At 31.7% G+C, this 22,033-nt stretch overlaps 1 protein-coding gene across 1 annotated transcript in view; it reads right to left on the minus strand.

The window, feature by feature from the left end:
* LOC140445701 (protein bric-a-brac 1-like) overlaps nt 1-4,570 on the minus strand; it is a 244,178-nt gene extending 239,608 nt beyond the window's left edge. The window contains exon 1 of the mRNA XM_072537964.1: nt 4,479-4,570. Coding sequence (XP_072394065.1) covers nt 4,479-4,550 — 72 coding nt within the window. The 5' untranslated portion in view covers nt 4,551-4,570. The remainder of the gene's footprint in view (nt 1-4,478) is intronic.
* Between the last annotated feature and the right edge of the window lie 17,463 nt (nt 4,571-22,033).

Genomic DNA, 22,033 nt, shown 5'->3' on the forward strand with positions numbered 1-22,033 from the left:
AGGAAATGCTCCTGGTTGAAGAATGTAAGAGACTGGACAGGCATGGGTACACATTCGATACTAAGAACAGCTCAAGATAGAGAGCAATTTGCTATAGTTATAGCCAACCTTCAGTAGGCACCTTCAGGCACCTTAAGAAGAAGATTATTACGACAGCTGTTTCGGCAGTGACTTTCTCAAATAATGTATTTTTGGTATGCGTTTACACTTTAGGGCCCCCGCGCACTAGGCCAGGCGGCAGCCACTCAAACCGCACGGTTTACGGAAGCACGCGCATTAGGCAGCCACTAAAAAGTGCCTGTTGGCTGGCCAAAGCAAGTGAGGAATCATGAATGGAAGAGAATATGGTTACCTTCAGTCTCCGCGCATTTGTCGTGTCAGCCAGAGCTATCCCCAATGTTTCAAAATGACTTTTGACACCGAAAAAATAATTCAGGAAGTTAAACGCCTTTGGGATAAGAAAAGGCGATTTGGGATATATCTTCTGAAGAATATAGTAATCGGGAAAGAAATAAATGAGTATGGAAAGTATGGGATATTTATTTTGCGTTTTTTACGAGATAAACGGTAAATTATTATGGCCTCTTCCACATCCATATCACATTATATTAGCTACATATTAAAGAACGGACACAACTGGCCGTCAATTGGCTGCTATAACTGTTGGTTGTTATATGTGTTGGCTGATGTAACCAGGATGCCTAGTGCGCGGGGGCCCTTATAGTCTTCAACTAAATAAGTTGAGGAAGAGAGAACTATTTGTCTCAAGTTGGTCATTCAGATTTATGTCTTTATTTTTCAATTTGTTCATTTCCATAGATTCTAATAAAGATAACTTAAGGCCTTTATTTTACATGTAAAGAATTTGAAATTCATCATTAAAAGAATGATTATGATCTAGAAGGTGAAGTGCGTATGTAGAATCTGTTTTTCTATTATTGAAAGCCCTTTTGTGTTCTGCTATACGTTATTTAAAGGTTCTACTAAATTTAAGTTTATGTGCAGTCATCATATGTAAGTTGGGATACACCACTGTTGGTAGTCATCATATGTAAGTGCTTTTTCTTTTGGCTTCTGTTTTTCTTTATATATTTGCTTACGTTGTTGTTTATTCTGAAAGCTTGTGCTACATCTTTCTTTTTATGTGTTATTTTTGTCGATATCCTGCCTGTATAGGTAATCTAGCAGAAGGTACTGGGTTTCTCTGGTAGTGTAAAAACAAATTTCAGGGATTTCTTATGCAGTTTTTGGTTTAAAATTTTGGTTACTGTTTGTTCGTTGTACTCATTGTTTACTCGATTTGCCTATAATGCTTGTATGAAACAAAGCCATAAAAAAGTCGAAGATTCAATCAAATTTTTTTGTAGAGTCAATTAAGGAAGTTCTTGTTTAAAGAAAATAAATAACAATACATAGTTTTCAAGGCGAAACACCCTACACAGGGGTGATACAAGTAAAGATGACAACAGCATTACTAACAAACTTATAAAATACAAAAACACAATAAAATACCCGAAGAATCTACTAAGCTGCCGCTAAAATTTTGCACGAATCAATAAATCAAAGGATAAAGTTAGCAGATGAACCGCACTTGAAGATGTGTTTAGATCGTGTCATAAACATACAACCCACAGATTCAAGATACGAGAAAAATAATTTTTCATTATGATCTATTACAAAAAACGAAATACCAACAAGATCTAAATTAGTAATCGATGTCGTCAGTATTGAACACGTAATTGAAGTAAAATATTTTGGGATTGCACTGTCCAACTATGGAGAGCTGAAGAAAGAAGTGTGAGATCAAGTACAAGTACAAGAAATGTTTAATTCTTCATCTTACCATCCCTTCAGATCAAAAATAAACAGCATTTAAATAAATATAAGATTACCAGCCTCCGAAAGAAAGCAACAGCTTAAGAAAAGACACATTTTGAGTTCTTCACTATTCTTTGACACTCTCAATTGACGATACGTTAAAAATTGTTAAAAACTGCTTAGGATTTTGAATTCATACACCACAAAACTGAATGTTGTAGACATGTCGACAATGGAAAAAAAAGACAGCAAAAATCTATCCGAAACAAATAAGAAAATTATCATCCAAGTTGGTAGATAATATATACAATTATAATAGGATCATTCACTGGTTTTAAATATTTGATATTATAAATAATAATTTTCTTAGAATTTATTTGACTTACGGTTATAGTAGGGACAACTATTGTAGCAGTAACAAATATCTCGCTTACCTGAAAAAAAAAAAAAAAAAATAAATAAAAATAAATTAGTATTTTTGACAACGATTTTAAAAATGGATACTTTTTGCGTCTGAATGATTATTTATAAACAATGATACCATGCAAGAATTTTGATCTATCCACAAGGAAAATGAAATTCCTATAGTTGGCTCTATACCGTGAATCACAAAAGTTTAATTCAAAAATCCTTTATAAACGGGACATAATTAAAAATACCCTTTCGCGATACATCACAGAAGTCAAACCATTAAATATTTGGGTAAAAACTCTTAAACAGTTACAAAATTGTTGTGTGTTTTACATTATTGTTAAAAATATGCTGTGATGTTAAAGTATTTAGCAGATATCCTGCACAGCAACCTTCTTCTTCTACTTCTTGGAGATCTTTCGATCTGTTTAATTCTGAAGCTACCTCTGGTTAATTTCCTGGGAGGTAGATTGCCAACTATTCCTCCATCTTTTAGGTGGTCTTCCGGAAGGTCTTGAACCGGGAGGGTTGTTTTCTAGGGCAATTTTTGGGAGTCTATTCTCATCCATTCGTCTTACATGATTGTACCACATCCTCTTACGCTGCCTTCCCCATCTTACAATACCTTGAATTTTGCATTGTTCTCTGACTTTTTTTCACAGGAGTAAAATTAGACGTTTGCGACATTTTTCTTACAAAGTTCACTCATTAATATCGCTTTTTATTATAGAACTAACAATTCTACGTGTTTCAACCACAGGACTTTACAAACACAACCCGTTAATCTTAACTAAAATGTTTCACAATCTGCAAAACACTTCCTGCCGTTTGGAAATTTAAATCTTTTCTAAGAAAGTTAGGGCTTAAAATTGACCCTCTCCTTTTTGGAAATTGTAAATATTTTGTTCCTGTAGGGATTACGTACTTATTGCATTTGTTGATTAAAATGACTACAAAATTTAAGGCAAGAATTGAAATAAATTGTTATGTTTAAAAATTTTAGGTACAACCCAAACATTTTGAGAACAACGCTGAATATTTTATTTTGGAAAATCTCCGTCACTGTTTGATGATGTTATATTGGGTTTTATCTCACGTGCAATAAAATTTGTGGTATCAATCATTTTCAAATGTACTATAGATGAACTTTTGTTAAAAATGTTTCTTCTAAAAATCTGTAATAATTAGTAGGTAATAGTTGTTTGAATTTTAAAATTAATTTTTATAAAATATAGGACTCTATAGAGCGTTTCACGTTAAGAAAATAACATTGCGGAGATAGGGTATTTCTTATGGACGATAGAAGCGCAGCGATACCACGATGAACACAAGCACGAGTCAGGGTTGTAAAATTTGTATTTTCGTTTTCACAGACATGAATTAACGTTTTTTAACGTAATTGACCAAAAGTGTCCATTCGAAACAAGAGATGAAAAGTAGGGAAAATGATTTTAATTAAATAAATAGTATTTACAAAAGATAATTTTATTTTATCTTATTTTAATTATAGTAACGACAGTTTATTTGTTTTTCGGTAAGAATATCATATACCATGAATCATAGAAATCAGTAGAAAATATTGCTTAGTTAAATCATGCACTTTGCCGGCTATTAAAGATTTAAAAGCAAATAAACGGACCGCTTGGAATGCATATATCTAATTACTAATTGCAACTTAAAATAATACGGTGTGTGTATGTCAGCGATTTTATGTCGTTCTCTGAGACTACATAATGATATAAAAGGCTTTGTGGTTCTTCAGTTGTTATTCTTTACAGTTAAATGTTAATTGAAAATGGAAATTCGAAAAATATATCGACAATCTAGTAAACCGCATGCCTGAGAGTTTTGGCAACACTGATCTCCATAAGCCTAATGTTATTTTCTTAACGTGGAACGCTGTATAGGAATTTTTATAATCATAATCTTCCTGAGCGTCTTAAGAGAAAACGCCCTGGCGTTTATATGATATATGATATATTTGTGCCAGAGCCCGACAACTTCCGATAATAACCTTTGCAGTTTTACGTTAATAAAAATGTGGCAAATTTTTGTATTGCAATTAAAAATATTTAAATAAAGAATAGAAAGTTGTATGAATGACGAATCTCATGATTCTTGAAGACAAAAAGGATAAAATAATTTAAACCTTTCCTAAAATACATATAGGCTTTTATAGTAAATAATACCAATATGTGATGGTAAAATAAAACTAATAACAAATATAAAATAAATAATACAATAATTACCAGGAAACCAATGTAAATATACGAAATCCATATAATATTTACAGTATTACAAACCGTCAATAATTTATCCATGTGATTCAGGAATACATAATTTGACAAGTCCTCAATTAAACTATGTCTGTCACATACATATAACCCGAATATCTATCAATAGGAGGGAAATAATTAATTGACCTCATTAGATAAACAAGACGGTCGAAACAAAAAAAATTCTTGTTATTGGTTAATATAATTTAATGATGTCAATGTTTGATCAAGTAATTAGATAAACAAATTACAAACTAATGAATTATTACCCTACTCAAGAGCAACATTATATTACAGAAATCGATAAAATAAATTATCTAAATTAATAATGACAGTTCTATTTCCTATTCTCGATCAGCGAATTTATTGGTTCTGTTATATATGTGTGTTCAGGGTAGCAATTAGGAGACTAGACTAAAACCCCAAAAACACAATATGGTAGTGATATTTTAATTTCAGAAAAAATCAATTAAATTTATACCGTATACAAAAAGATGATTTTTAGACATAATACTTGTCACTACAAATTCATACCTATATGATGAAATGAATTGCAATTTACATAAACAAAAAATGGTGGCCGTGAAGATTCAGCTTAGTTTTTGTTTTTTTTTTAAAGTCACCCAATAGCTGTCTGTAAAACTTTAATAATAAGGCTAATACGAAAAAAAATTTTTTTTCTTTTTTTATTTCAACTTTAACGTGCTCGGCTACTATGGCCACTTACACAGGTACTATAACATGAATTTTCATTACACAGGCATTAAGTGTTACATTAAGAATATGTTACAATAATACGGAATGATAATAATATGTTATACAATGTCTAAATTAAAATCTAATTATATTTTTTGATATAAGAGTTCATCTCTAAGGAATTGTAGCACAGCTTTTATTTGGTCAGGGTTGTTTAGGATATCTCGTACTTCACTTTTGAGTTTGTATTGTAATCTTCTGGCCGAATGTTGATGGCATTCAGTGAGAATATGTTTGATTGTCAAATATGATTGGCAGATTTGACAGGAGGGACGGATGCTAGAGGACATTAGGTAGCCGTGTGTGAGTTTTGAATGTCCTATCCGAAGCCGTCTTATCACAATGAGATCTCGTCTTGAGAGGGCTGAATAGTCAAATGTAGGCTGACTGGTTATTGACGGTTGTATTTCGTGTAAGATCGAACGGTTAGAGTTCCAATGCTGCTGCCAAAGGAGTCTGGTTCTTCTTTTAATATATGATTTTAGGTCCTTACAAATTTAAATTTTATCGGTGATTTCAGGTGATGCTGTAGCAAGTTTAGCATAGTGATCTGCAGTTTCATTGCTTTCTATACCAATATCAGATGGCAGCCAGATTATAGTAACTGTTATGTTTTGGGACAAGATAATTTGGTAAGAGTCTAGGATCTTTTGGACGATTGGATGATCAGTAAAATAAAACAAAGCGGGTAAAAATAATTGAAGTCAAAATATATGATGCCCAAATCTACTATGTAGTTGTAGTAGCTATTATTATATTTATGCTTTTTTTCTCAATTGCTTCTGAATATTCGGTTTAAAACTCTGTCTCCTGTGTATCTATGCTATCCATAGGTTCGTATCTCTTAGCATTACCATTTCTTTCTTTCTCAATTCTTGCAATTTTTCGTTAAGTTTAGTGCCAGCCTTAGGATTTTATTTAGTACATTATAGGTTTTTATCTACCACTTTTCTAATGTCATTGTTCTTTTTAAATTTTACATATTTTCGACTGACGTAGGAGATTAGGTAGGATAAAAAATATCCAACGCTCCATCAACCTAAATAAAATGAATGAGCATCTTGGTTCAAATTAGAGATAAGAATGTGCAATAGTAGTTGTATGATAGCACTGATACGCTAGCCAAAGAAATAGTGGACTATTTTGCTATAGTCATGCTAATGATGTAACTGGGAAACATCTACTTCTGATATCGGACGTTGATATAACATTTTAATCAGTACTAAGCTAGCGCATTCCACATGAATCAAATAGGAAAAGCAAATCTAATACTATGACATTCTCTGTTTTTTTTTTCTTAATAAGGAACTTACTAAAAACATTGTGGGAGCCAGGAAAGTATCAATACTACTTCCCAAGGTATGTTATATTGCTGAAAGGGTTGTTTTAATTAGTTTAAAGCTGAAAATGAAAAGAAAAACGTAATAAAACATATATTATGTACAGCCAATTTAATATCTGCTTAGTTATAAAAAATTTTCAGTTAACAATTAAATTTAACCTATATTACCCTTCACCTATATGTATAAATATATATCTATAATCTCGTGGCACGGGTTTGTCCAATGCAATAAAACTTTGTGAAAGTGTATTTGTTAGTCCAACTTAGGAGATAGAATTTTGTTCATCTCGATGAATGACCATTATTTTTTTAATTGTAAATTTAAAATGTTTTATACGACTTCACCTCTACAGTTTTAGTTCATTTGATCCATGTTGTTATAAAATAACATAAAATGACGTTTAACATCATTTTATGTTTTTATAACTGTTTTATAATATATCGAGAATGACTAAATCGATTTGACAAATTTTGGTTTTGAAATATTTGAAATTCTAGGGAGGTCTAATAGGTGGGAAAATATGATAAAATTATAAGGAACATAGTAGAAGTAATCGCTTTATTTTTGGATACATACAGTTACATTATACTTTCATACAAAATGTTTTATACGATGTACCTCTACAGTAGTATATTGGTGTTTAACTCCTTCTAACACACAGTCCTTAAGTTTCACAGGAACTAACAGGCAACTCGACCAATTTTTATCGTATATTAATTCACTCCATAGTCATATTGAATTTACAATAGAAACAGAACAAAATCAATACATAAATTTTTTAGATTTAAAAATTAACAGACTTAAAAACAAACATGACTTCTCCATATTTCATAAACCTACCCATACTGACACGACTATACACAATTCATCGTCCCATCCCACACAACATAAACTGGCAGCCTATCATAGTATGTTACATAGATTAACAGAAATTCCGATGTCAACATAAAACTTCGAGACATAATTAAATATCATTAAGCAAATAGCAGTAAACAATGGATATAACGAAAAAACAATTAATAAACTTTTAAATCAAAAACTACACAAGAAAGCCCTGAAATTAGTATTTGCACCACCAGAGAAAAACCCAGTACCTTCTGCTCGATTACATATACAGGCAAAATATCAACAAAAATAGCCAAACACATAGAAAAGAAGGGAATAACACCAGCTTTCAGAACAAATAACTTAGGCAAATATATTAAAAACAACAAGAGCCAAAATAAAAAGCACTTACACAGTGGTGTATACAAACTTTAATGTGGCGACTGCCCAAAAACTTACACCGGTCAAACTGGTAGAAATTTTAATAAACGAGTTGCAGAACATAAAAGGGCTTTCAATAATAGAAAACCATATTCTACATACGCACTTCACCTTCTAGATCATAATCATTCTTTTAATGACGAATTTAAAATTCTTCACATTCAAAATAAAGGCCTTAAGCTATCTTTGTTAGAATCTTTGGAAATTAACAAATTAAAAAACACAAATATAATTCTGAATGACAAACTTGAGACAAACAGTTTTCCTCTCCTCAACCTATTTCATTAAAGACTATAAAGTGTAAACGCATGCCATAAATAGATCACTTCAGAAAAGCAATCAGCCGAAACAGCTGTAGTGATAAGAGTTTATAATAAATTTTGTGGAAGTTTTTAAAAACAAAATTTTCAGTGTTTTATTCTCTACAGTAGTAGTTCATTTAAACATAAAGTGAAGTTATACAAAATTCAAAGTGACCTCTATTTACTTTTTTCGCTTAAACTTGAGAAAATCTGATCAAATTGGAAGGAAAATAGTAAAAGCAGTTTTATCTTTTCATATAAACAGTTATATATACTGATCTATACCATATACCACCAGATATAAACTTTTATTAGTTGTATATCAAGTGTAACAAATGTTTTTCTCGAGAGTAAAATATTTTTATTTTTGACAGAATTATTTTTCTTTAGATTATAAAATAATTTTAAAATGTTTATTATTGTTTTTGCATTAATTCAATATTAAAATTGAAAATTAAAAATATTAAAATCTACTGAAATGATATAATTTACAGTCGTTAAGTTGCGCCAAATGTAGACAACTTACAATTATTTTAAGAAACGCTGAGAAATTATTTCACTTAATATTTCCTAAAAGTAACGAATAAAATTCAATATTATTCAGTATTAACATCTTAAATTCAAAGAAATGATTCGAAATGAATTTCATTGTTTATTGAAAATCGAACAACACTGTTTTGTTAATTTATTATTTGTTCATTTCATCAAATTATATGGTGTGAATAAATAAATTTTGATTGGCGGTAATTAGTTTTACTATAGACCAAACAAATGATGATGGCCCAAATGCTATTTTATAACTAGTAATCTTTCTATTTGTAAATACAATTATATCCTATAGATAATTCTATAGACAATTATACAATTTCAAAAATATAAACAGTAAACCTTTGATTTATAGTTTCACACCGTTTTATTTTGCATATGTTAGTAGTGAATAATTGTTAGTTTACATGAACTTCCAGTCTGTCAAAATATAACTAACTTCACAAAAAAACTGGGATTAGTGAACCGAGTATATATACTATTTTGATTTTATTATCATTCTGCCGTTTGTCAATATTTTTAAGTTGAGTTCCTGGAACGACTTTATTGGAAAGTAGTTCATTCGATTACATGATTAACTTAAGAATACCCGTTAGAAGAATGTCCTAAATCAGATTTTGGTATTATGTAACGCTGATTTCCTATTTCTAGGTTTTACTAAACATTTCCCTAAAAATAATTTCAAATTTAAAGAAATTTCTCAAGATAAAAAGTAATACCAATTGAATACGGATCTGCACAAGGTTGATTAATAAAGTTATGGATTTAGATAAAAACCCTTGGTGCACGTAATTCATTGCAGACACTTAGACTTTGTTAATAAATCAATAGAGACCTCTTATGCACTTAAGTTATTTGCTATTATTTTCTGTTAACTGGAATATAAGAACTATAGAAATTGCATATTACATATCATGTCATTTAGATACTTATTATGACGTTGTTCGTAAATAATTTTTAGACACTGTTCCTAGAAAAATTGAAACTATACAAATTATAGCGAATTTTTTGTAACTGCTTTGTCGATAAGTTGGAAATTTCCGAGAGATTAAACAAAACCAATAATTCCATAATAACCATTACTCTCTAAGTTAACTTACAAATTGGAAAAACAATATTTATTTAATAATCTAGAACTCTTTTCGACATCACTGTCATCATTAGCTGTATAAATCAGCGTTGTCAATGCCACATAAAACATCCCGAACTATACAATTACTATTTAATAGTCGGTTAATAAAAGGACCCAACGTCCTTTTGGATGGATGCCATTTTGAAGACAAATGTGTCTACTGATTTATAAAGCTGATGATGACGAAAAGCGTCATCATCATCATCATCATCATAAATTTTGTTATTGAAATTTGTAATTTGAGTTATTTCGTCACAAACCACATTATAGAGATACTCTTCATTATCAAAAACAATTCCTCCAATCTCCACAAGATCTTACGCTCGCGCCTTTACCGCATACGTATGAGGTAAATACCGGATCTTAAATATTGAGTTTAGTAAAAAATGAAAGAAATCAAAACTGTATAAAATATAATTTCTCTACATTTTTGTTTATGTTCATTTATGCCGTAAAGGTATAAATGTGATAATTCCCTACTCACTATTCTTTAAAATTCACTATTTTCCTCCTTAAGTCGAAAAATATTGACCAGGGAAAAAATTTGTAAAGAAAATGTAAGAAATCGATCTTGCCACAATTTGAATCCGTACTATTTTTACTAATTTTAACCCACCTTAAAGGTTAGAATAATAAAATTTGGAGTAGCTCGCCATGCAAGATTAGGTCTTTTTTTTTTCGTCTAACCCCACGGATTACTATTAACAAAATGAAAGTACATCGATCAAAATAAAGATTTATGTTTATTTTTGAATTTTTCTAGTCCAGTCGTCAGAGAGTTGACCCCTAAAAATTATACGAACCATCATCAATATTGAAAAGGGCGCTCAGCTGACCGCCCAATTACCGCCCTTTACACAATCATAAGGATAATTATTGACGTTTCAATTTCCACTTCGGAAATCGTTCTTAAAATACAAACATTAATTAATTCTCAACATAAGGATAATAGTACAGTATTACCTGAAAAACTTCAGCACTGAAAACTGAAAATCAGCACCGAAAATCACCGAGTACTCACTTTGGAAAGCAACACGGAAATTAAATGGACCTCAATTAACCAACCGTCCTATTCAAATAGATTATGGAAGATGGCCTAGGAGCCACAAAGAAAAAGCCGAAGCGTTTGCCGATCATCTGGTGAATGTGTTCCAGCCAAATCCTGCAGATAACAACAAGCTTGACATAACAAACGAGACCCAAAAGATTTTAGAATCACTGTATCAACTTGAACTACCCTTGGAAAAATTCAGTACCAAACAAGTTCACCAGAAGATACAATCAGACTTGAACCCTAAGAAGTCTCCTGGATACGACCTCGATTACTGCTAAAATCCTCAACGAACTCTCCAAAAACGGAATTCTGTACTTGACACAGATATTCAATGCAATCCTAAGAACGGGCTATTACCCTATCCATGAAAAGTGACATAAATTATTGTAATACTTAAACCAGGTAAACCTACAGAACACATTAAATCATATAGACCTATTAGGTTACTGCCGATGATGTCAAAGGCTTTTGAAAAACTACTGTTTGATAGGTTACAACCAATTCTTGCAAAACGCCAACTAATACCTAATCACCAGTTTGCATTCAGACAACAACATGCCACCACTGAGCAAATACATAGACTCTGTAATTTGATTCATGAAGCTCTAGAAGAAAGGAAATACTGTTTAGGAGCCTTTTTGGATATTTCTCAAGCCTTTGATAGAGCTTGGCACACTGGTCTATTCTACAAACTTAGAGAAGCCCTTTCCTTAAGTCCTACCTCCATGACCGGCATTTCCTAGTAAGACATTACGATCAGTACACAAGTCTAAATCCAAATAAATCAGGGGCTCCACATGGTAGCGTTCCGGAACCTGTTCTCTACCTGATATTTACAGCTGATCTACCTACGAGCAACGATATTATAACAGCAACGTATGTAGACGACAAAGCAATTTTAGCTTATACTCAAACCCCAATGTTGCTTCTCAGCTAGTACAGGTCAATCTTAACAACTGGGCCTTAAGTTTAGCAGACTTTACTGGTTACTAGGTAAAAGATCACAACTATCTCTACATATCAAGGTATAAAATCAATATCAAATGTATAAATCAGTCATAAAACCAGTATGGAGTTATGGAATCCAGCTGTGGGGATCAGCGACCAGATCTAATATAGATCCCTTGGAGAGGTTTTAATCAAATGTCCTACGCGTCATTACAAATGCACCATGGTATGTACCTAATCAGTTCATTACTCATGAACTTCAAGTCAAGACTGTTAAAGAAGAGATTACAAAGTTCTCTGAAAAATATTTTTATTTTTGTTTGTGTAGATCTCAAATTTACAAATAATTTTTGTTAAAATTAAAATTAAAAAGGAAATTGGCATGGGATAACTTCTTGCATATTACTTGTAAAATATTTAGACGATAAACTTGTACCAGTGAAAGTACAGTGAAAATATTGTTGAGAATTTCTTTCTGTATAAGTTATGAGTTTGGTAGATATTTCCTGATTAAAACCAGCTATGGAGTATTCATCCTATTAAACCGTGTGGATGTACATCAAATTTAAAAATGAAATAAAAGAATAATTTAAAAATTTTGGCATTTTTATCACATGTTATAAGGATGCCTGTTTTTCATTCAGGTAAGTATGAGAGAATAGCATAACCTGGTGTATTTTTCGACTCAATATCAGTTTTAAGGAGAAAATATTTTATACACTCAAATAGAATATAATTTATGTACTAAAATTGCTCCGTAACTTTCAAGGCTGGTTAAAAGTTACGATGCTATTAAAAATGGTGACATAAACAATATGCTTAACCTAATACAATATTCTGGTCGCGTTTGCGGCCACAACATAAATATAAGTACCTAACCACACTCAAATCCCTAAAATGTTCTCTTAATATTCAAATATTCAAAGTAACTTTCTGACGATATTTTATAAATTATGAAGTTCTTCTTAGTTGGCACAAAAAGCACGTCTCTCCTACACCCTCGACCTAATTACAGAACGAAGATAGAGCATGTGAAATGGCACTTCTAACTAGATATAAGTACATTTCAACGCAGCCTGACTTAAGGATATATATGTACCTACAGAGACCACTTTTTAAAAGTTTTTTCTTAATTTCATTAAGCGAGGATTATAAAAATTATAATTAGAGAATATTTAAAGCGTGAAACTTTTATTTAACTCAAGTAAATTTTAAAAAATCTGAATATTTGATTGCAGCTGGTTTTGTTACATTTTATATACGAGGAAATATGTTTTTGAGTTTTTTTATTCAAGCCCTTTTCTTTCGTAAACTAAGATATTAGAATATATAAATAATATTACTAATATTTTACATTACAATATTGTTTTTAATCAGAATTGAGAAAACACGTAGTGTGTCAAGTTTTACAAAATACCTGAGTTTGCATACTTGCTAAGCGTGGCTTTGCTTATACATGCACAACAAAGCTGAACGATATTGTCATAGGTAAGGACACTTATAAAAAGAATAATCAATGAAATAAGGAGAGTTGATAACTTAAAATTAAGCTAATAAGTCGATAATTGTATTCAAGATGTAAGTACATCACAGTTTACTATGTTAATAAATCTCTACTAAGTAAATACGTAGTTCCACACGTAACATCGCGATGTATCCAGCTATGTATCCAACCATATCTTTGTCTTCCATTATATTGGGAACAGCGGCCAGTGGTTTTTGCGGAAGAGTTTTTGAAATATGTAAGGAGTCGTTGAAATCCAGATAAAAATTAAATCAAACATCTTTTACCAATGTGCAACCTTTTTTATTTTGATGTATAGATCACCAATTATTGGTATAGTGTTACAGCTACATGGTTGGTGGAGAGAGATTCGTGAGTTTGAAACCAGCTTTTGAAATTGGTATTTGGTTCAACAAAACAAATTACCAAAGATAGGATAAATAGATAGATAAGAGAAGATTATCACAGTGTCAGAAAAAAATAATAAATAGCGCGCCACTTAGCTTTTTGTAAATAAAAGGAGAAAGTTCAGAAACCTTTAATAACAGTTTAGGTTTTGAAAGCTAAAAAAGTAAAAGATATGGAAGCTACAATTGTTAATTAAATGCTGCCAACCAAATATGTTCAACAGAAATAATCCACTTGGCTTGATCATTCTTTCTGGTCGAAATATAACCAGTAAATTGTTTAAATTTAATATTTAATCATCAAACTTGTTGGTTGTAAAATAAATAATTTTTTTATTCATAAAATATTCATATATATATATATATATATATATATATATATATATATATATATATATATATATATATATATATATATATATATTCCGGGATTCTACAGTATTCCCTGCCTTCCCTCGCTCAACCGTTTCCATCTCTCCCTGTTGTCCCATTCTCCATCGTTTAGGCCTCCCCTACACATGGCGTCGTCTACTTCGTTCCTCCAGGATTTTCGGGGTCGTCTTCTTTTCCTCCTTCCTATGGAGCTCAATTCAGTTATTCTCTTTATCCATCTGCTGTCGCTAGTTCTTCTTACATGTCTATACCACTTTAGTCTTTTTTGTTCTATATATGTTAGTATGTCTGTTTCTATTGATGCTCTTTGCTTTATTTCGTCATTACTTCTCCTATCCATTCTTGTTACTCTGCAGCCTCTTCGCAGGCATTCCATCTCTGTTGCTACTATCTTACTGCTGTTTTCCTTAAGAGATGTCCTTTATATATGATCAGATGCTACAGCTATATGATCAAAAAGGTCAATGTTCTGTTACGTCTTAAATGGATAGATATATTACGGTTTCCTTCTGTCCTAATAGGGATGAGTGTAGTACTGTTCCATACTGCTTGCGAATTATATATAAAAATAATTGTACTGTATTACTATTCAATGGTATTAGTATTACTAAGAATAACTCTGAATTTATCTTAGCGATTAATATAATATTATTTTAACTATATATTTCTAAATAGAAATAATTGCCGTAGTGAGCTTACTGCACTTAACAAAACCGCGAGACAAAGATAACTCTGCCCCCTTACACAACCCAAGCAGAAGTGTCTGTTCTTCCTTCAGAAAATTACCAACTCGGTACATGGCCACTTTCTAATTTCATCAAAATATATTCATTTAAAAAAATGTACTAAAATTTATTGGAGAAGGTTGTAGAAGTGTGGCGTTACAAATTTACCTCCCGCTGTTTGAAGCAGTTTAAAAATTGAAAACGCATGTACTCAGTACAATATCACTAGTACGTTGAAGAAAAATTAAAAATAAAACAATTAAAAAATAATAAAAAAATGTTACACAGCCCCCTTTCAAGAGAGGACAATGGTGGAGAGAAAAGATAACGGTTTCATATCAAAAACTAGGGTTACTTTTTTATTCCATTCAAAGTTATCTATACAACATTCAAAGTAAGCTACAAAACAAAAGAATACCTATAAGACGTGTAGCAACATCGAAATCAGTATTCATTAGTATTTCGGTAACATAAATTAGAGAAATAGGCCATGTTTACTCCAAAACACGGTATCTAAATGGCTTAGTTAACAACGCTTGCTAGAATCTTAATGTCGTTGAATAGAATATGTGCAAAAGTGGATTTCAAAAGAATAAATCTCAACTGGGAGCAAAAAAGATGGGAAGAGAAGAAAAAAATAAGTACATATCTAAATTAAATTTAGGGACACAATCGGTAAGATGACAATCGGGTTGAAGTTAACATAACGGAAACTTCTAAGTCATGAGACGGAAAAAGTCTAGTAAAACAACCTAAGTACTTCAAGAATTAAAGTGGTAAAGAGTAAGAAGGTTAAGCAGCAATTTGCCTGTCTTCCTTAAAAGCTTGATGGATCTCTAGCGGCTGATTCCCAGATCGTCAGCCTAACCTTCTCCCTCGTGACAACTACTAGTAAACTCAAATAATTCCGAATTAAGGAAAAAAGAGGTTAAAGGTTCCTCGTTGAGAATTACATTCTTATAAATAACAGATGATAGAAGATTCATTACTGGTTGTAATCCAAATCAAAAATAAGTAATCGCCATTTAGGGTCTGTATTCCATAATGACATTAGAAATTAAAAAAATATATATATTTGAATTTATTTTACATAATAATAGGTAAATTTCAAAAATTAATCAGAGAAAAATTCCGCCAGGTTCTATATTTACTCGTTGGTCCATGAATAGATTGTACAGTCATTACCATCGATATCATAATATTCCTGACGAATAAAAAATCCCTATACCACGTTCAATAGCAATTTTTTGCTTTTGCTCCTGACTCTTGTTAGTGAGCGTATAAACTATATTGGGGTGTAGAATTTAAGAATATTTAGCGATAATTTAATGTAGGAATACATAGTTGCGAACGTGGTTTCATCAGTATTTGAAGATAAATTACCGCTATTATTAAATTTCCTACATCATCATCAGCAGCACAGCCACCACCAGCAGCACTAATAATCCATCAATTAATTTTGATATAACACGTTTATATTATATGTATAATTTTAATATCCGAAGGGAGTAAATCACTTTAAATAATGCGGTATATTAATAACGCTGGAATATAAGCTACAATTTAATGGGTTTTCTGCTTATATTATTCCCCAAAAATAATATTTCATTCTAATTACACTAGGCATTATATTTATGTGCAAAATAAACTTGTTTATGAAATCTGACTGGCGCCGGCGCCAGCGTAACGTAGGGTCAAAATACCGATACATTTTCCTATTAAACTCGGAGAATTCTTGTAAATATATAAATATGAATTTTCATTTCGAGATTATACATCTTTATTAAGTGTTGTTTATTTTGTGAGTGTGTGTGTGTGTTAGCTGTGTGAGGGCGCATATTTGACGTTCCATTTAGGAATATTATATTTCCTCATTCGTACGTTACTTCGCGAGTTCGAGGCTAAAACTCTTATTTTATTTCTTTCCAAATACGTTTGCAGGCGCCGAAACCTATTATATTCGTGTTAAATGTTCGGTGTAATACATTTCCTCACTTGTGCCCTCTAAATAAGTTATTTTTATACAAAAAATACCACTAAACAAATTTATTTCGTTTTGGATTAATTGTTGTTTCGTACTCATACGTTTAATAAGCATATATTCATAGTATACAAGAAAAATTCATTGAAGTGCACGTAGAATAATTGAAAAATATACACTAATGCACCGGTTCCTAAATGGTGGTCCGCGGAACCCTGGGGTTCCGTAGAAGAGGCGCAGGGTTTTGGCAATAGGATGATAATTCATGATGAGCTTTGATGTTAGAATAATATGTCATTTTCCATTAAAACAGAAAATAGTCTAACTTAAGCAAAGCATTAAATTATGTACAATATTAGCAGAAATACTGATAAATTTTTCCTGAAATTAAATCACCCTGGAATCCCTGGGTTTGGTTTTAAGAAAGCTGCTTTCCAAATGGGTGCCGCGTTTCCTCACACCAGAGCAAAAACAACAACGAATTAATAAATCTCGGCAATATTTGGATATAATTAACCAGAATAAGTCGGAGTTTTTGATTCGGTATATCACAACGTAGATTCGTCACTTCACTCCAGAATCAAATCGGTAATTATCTGAGTGGACAGTACCCGTAAAAAGTAGTCCAAACGACCAAAGACGCAACACACCTCCGGAAAGGTCATGGCCTCTCTATTTTAAGACCCATATAAAATTATTTTCATTGAATATTTGAAACATAGAGAAGCAATCAGCAGGGACTACTAGATTGGTTTGAAATAGCAAAGAAAAGGCCTCATTTGTTCAAGAAAAAAATTTTTGTTTCACCATGAAAATGCACCGTGTCACAAGTCGATGAGAACGATGGGAAAAATGCGCAATTTGGGCTTTAAATTGCTTTCGCACCCACTGTGTAGTCCAGATTTGGCCCCGGCGATTACCACTTTTTTCGATAAAAAATCGATATCTCTTGCTCCCTGGCAATAGATATCGATCCGATGAGGAAGTAATCGCCAAAACTAAAGCTTGTTTGTAATACAAATATAAATCGTTTTACAAGGGCGGTATCGAAAAATTAGACAAGCATTGGAATTATTGTATCGCCGCTAAACGAGGTAATGTTTATGAATAAAGCATAATTTTTGCAAAAAAATGTTGTTTTACTAGTTACGTTAGGTTAGGGTTATGTGATTGACTCTAACAAAAAGTAATGAAAATTTGTTAGGATGTTTCGAACGAAAAGTACTAAGGCCAATCTATGGAGCAGTGAATGATAATGGAGTGTGGAGAAGACGATACAACTTCGAACTTTACAAAAATATACCAGGAACCAGATATAGTAAAACATATTAAGATAGGACGTCTGAGATGGATAGGGCATGTAATTGAGAAGGGAACAAAATGATCCAGCTAAAAAAACGCTCCTTGTAAGACCCATCGGTTATAGAAGAAGAGGATAACCAAGAACAAGGTTCCTTGATAATATCGATGAAGAAATGAGAAATATAGGAATACATGCTTGGCGGAGCAAGGCGATGGATAGGGACGACTGGAGAGAAATTCTTGAGGAGACTAGGACCCACGTAGTATTGTAAAGCCAGAACGATGATGATGTTATTTGATTCGTGCCAGTGAAACTTTTAAGAAATGCAAGAAATTCAAGAATTTTTCTTTGTGTTCTTGTAGTTCTCTTTTCAGCAAACGCCCTATTGAGTTGTTGTGTTTTCAGGGTATGTGGAACTTTACCACTTTTTCCTTAGCGTTACCTTTTCCTTGATCATATATTACAAATTTTATAATATTTGCTGTGCTTTTTTTATTCGAACTTTGATTTCCTTGGAGTAATCGTTTGTATGATAATTATTGTATCAAGATAGGTGTAGTGTTTTCTACTTGTTTTAAAGTTTTACCGTTAATTCTTCATATTCTTACTCATCCCGTAATATACTCATTCTTGATGGTATCCCTTTTTGTCTTATGTTATTCGTTAATAATTGTTGACCTGAATATCATTTTTACTTAACTTTACAGTCGTACAACAAGTGATTTTATGGCCTTTTTGAATTACAGTATTTTTCATGTTTCTATATTAATTTCAATAGCCATGTGTTATATTATTTAAACATTACTATACTTAACGGTAACTTACGGTAAGTGTGTCATGTGGTAGCAGCTTTTCATTGATTAATACAATTTCTAATCAATGACAAGCTGCCACGACAGGACACACCCACCGATCACGTGTATGAAACTGTTTATCTCGTGTATATAATTCATTTAGTCTTCATTATCTATTATCATTATCTCATTAACTTTCACCAGAAACTAAAATTTACATTAGAAATTGAAAAAAATCATCAAATTAATTTTCTGGACCTGACCTTACATAGAGAAAACAGCACTATAACTACTTCATGGTACACCAAAAAAACCTGGTCATCGAGATATCTGAATTTCAACTCTCATCATCCCCTGTCTCAAAAGAAATCAGTAGTTATCGGACTCGCCGATAGAGCTATTAGATTATCCGATCCTATTAATAGACCTCAGGCCATTAAAAAAGCAAAAACAGCACTAACACTTAATTCATACCCACACCACCTTATCGACAACACTTTCAAATCGCGACTGCATAAATTTTACAATAACAATAATAACAATGAAACCAACACGGTAAAGAAAAACTATATGTCTCTTCCCTATATAAAAGGATTATCAGAACAAATTGCAAATCTTCTGTCCAAACATAATATTATGGTTGCTCATAAAGGGCACAATCTTTTGAAAAGGAATTTTACAAGATTAAAAACAAAAACCCCTCTATTAAAAAGATCGCATGTTGTACATGAAATTCCCTGCTCGAATTGTGATGGAGTTTATATTGGACAAACCAGTCAGCTACTTAACTCAAGAATACGTTCCCACAAATATGACAAAAAAAACTCAACCGCCCTCACAAAACATGAAAACGAAAAAAAACATAAATTTGATTTTGAGAAAACCAAGATCCTAAAAAGTGGACCCAACAGGAAAAAGAGAGAGCTTCTAGAGTCTATACAAATAAAAAAAAATTATAATGCAATAAATGATAAAAAAGATGTCAAAAATTTGAACAAAATATATTTTAACTTAATTTAAAAACACATAAAAAGACAATCTCAGAACGCCTATGATGTTAAAATAACTGGTTGTTTAAACGATAAACTAACTTCAATAAACAACACATTAGATCTAAAATATATTTTACATGTAGCGACTTAGTGGGTATGTCCTATGTTTTTAATATTATTTTAATTGTGACGTCTACTTGTTAGTAACAAATTTTTACATGCTTGGTAAGTCAAAAGTTTAACTTTTAAATCGTATTATGTCTATCATAAAATGTTTTTTAGTCAATATTACTTCTTGAAAAAGGCATGGATTTCCTGCCGAAACGTCGAAAAAATATATGAAAATGCCTTAGTATCAAATCAAATTTTTTTATGAACCTAAGCCCAAGAAAATCCACTAAAAAAATATATATTAAGGTTCAAGAACTAAACTCAAACTATATATATATTATGTATATAAATTGAACAAAGTATAGTCAATGAATGTTTGAAAAAAGCAGATCAGCTGTTTTAATATTTTAATTATAGCGTATAGTGTCTGGAATACGTACGAAAAAGAAGAAGAAATTGACACGACATGACATTTGGGCAGTTTGGATCTGGTGCTAGTCTGACTTGACACCATGTTTGATTCTTTTATCCAAAATAATTTTAATTGTATTTTCTGACCATACCCTGTATATTTTTTGAGTTAACCTGTATACAACAGCATAGTGTTTTAATCTAAAAGAGACAACTTAACATGATGAAAAAGTAAAAGTCGATATGTCATAATATGTCACGACGAAAAGAAGAAGACAAAATGCTAAGAGATGAAAAAAAAAAATAAAGAAAAATTAACGGACGAGAAGAAGAAGAGGATCTTTCCATTTATCACAACTACTCACCTGCCATATCTGTCTACCTCTGTACCTGGCAGTACATCAAAGGATACCGCTTTCCCACGGTCGACGAAATTTTCCCATGTCCAAGTGGCGCATACTCTATCAGTGTAATAAAGTTAGTTTTTTAACTTATCAAGAAGCGTAAATGAAGCGATCTGAACAGTTAAATGTAACTTAAAATACATCTAAAATTAAATGGATAGGAAAGATAAATGATATAATTTCAGATCCACAACTTGTTTAAAATGACGTTGTTGTTTTCAACAACTTATCGAAGATCAATACAAAATGAGAAGCAGTCATCTATACAACCATGTCAAATTAGTAATAATGTTAATGACTAGAACACATCGTATCTCACTCTGTATACATGTCGTTCTCATTCAACACTTCAAACTTCGCAATGCTACGCCCCGGGTATTATTATATTCTATAATAATAACAATAATCGTAAACGCCGCGACGAATAACAATAATCATAACAATAACCATTCGTAAGACATGTATACGACTCTGGAGAGTTTCATTAGTTTAATCACGTGCCGGCCGTAGCGCTGCCATCGTCATACCGACTTGCTGGAAAGATTGTATATTTAGCCAAATGGCGGATAATGTGAATGAACGTTTTAAGAAGGGTTTAATTACAGACAAAAGGCCGGCATAATAGCCGAGAAAGTTAATATTTTTTAAGATGAATTGCACAAACAGTAGATTTTTACTAACTAGTTACTGAGAATAAAACGATTGAGGTTTTTTGCTCCAGTGCATTCATTTACCAAATGATACAATACGAAAAGAAATATGATTCTTTTTCCTCGTAATATTAACGACAGAGTAATTTTTATGGTCCAATAAGATAGATGTTTTTAATATGGATGTAAAAACAAACTTAGTATGTTGGTTCCTGCTCAGTATGTACGTTGGTTCGCGTAACTATACAAAAAAAAACCAATTGCAAAAACATGCGAAGACTATATTAACTGGACTGATATGACATTACGTTAAGACCTTTTTAAAAATGATACATAACAGGTTATACAAAAAATAAAAATACAAGTGTTATGGACACAATTTGGACTAAGCGACTCTTGAGTTACACGGAAGGCTCTTTCGCGATACAATTTCTGATAGAGATATGCGCAGATTTCAACTGCGACGTATATATTTATTTTTGTTCACAAAAAGGCATTTATAATAT

Source organism: Diabrotica undecimpunctata, chromosome 7 (genome assembly GCF_040954645.1).
Source record: "Diabrotica undecimpunctata isolate CICGRU chromosome 7, icDiaUnde3, whole genome shotgun sequence".
NCBI classification, from domain to species: Eukaryota; Metazoa; Arthropoda; class Insecta; order Coleoptera; family Chrysomelidae; genus Diabrotica; species Diabrotica undecimpunctata.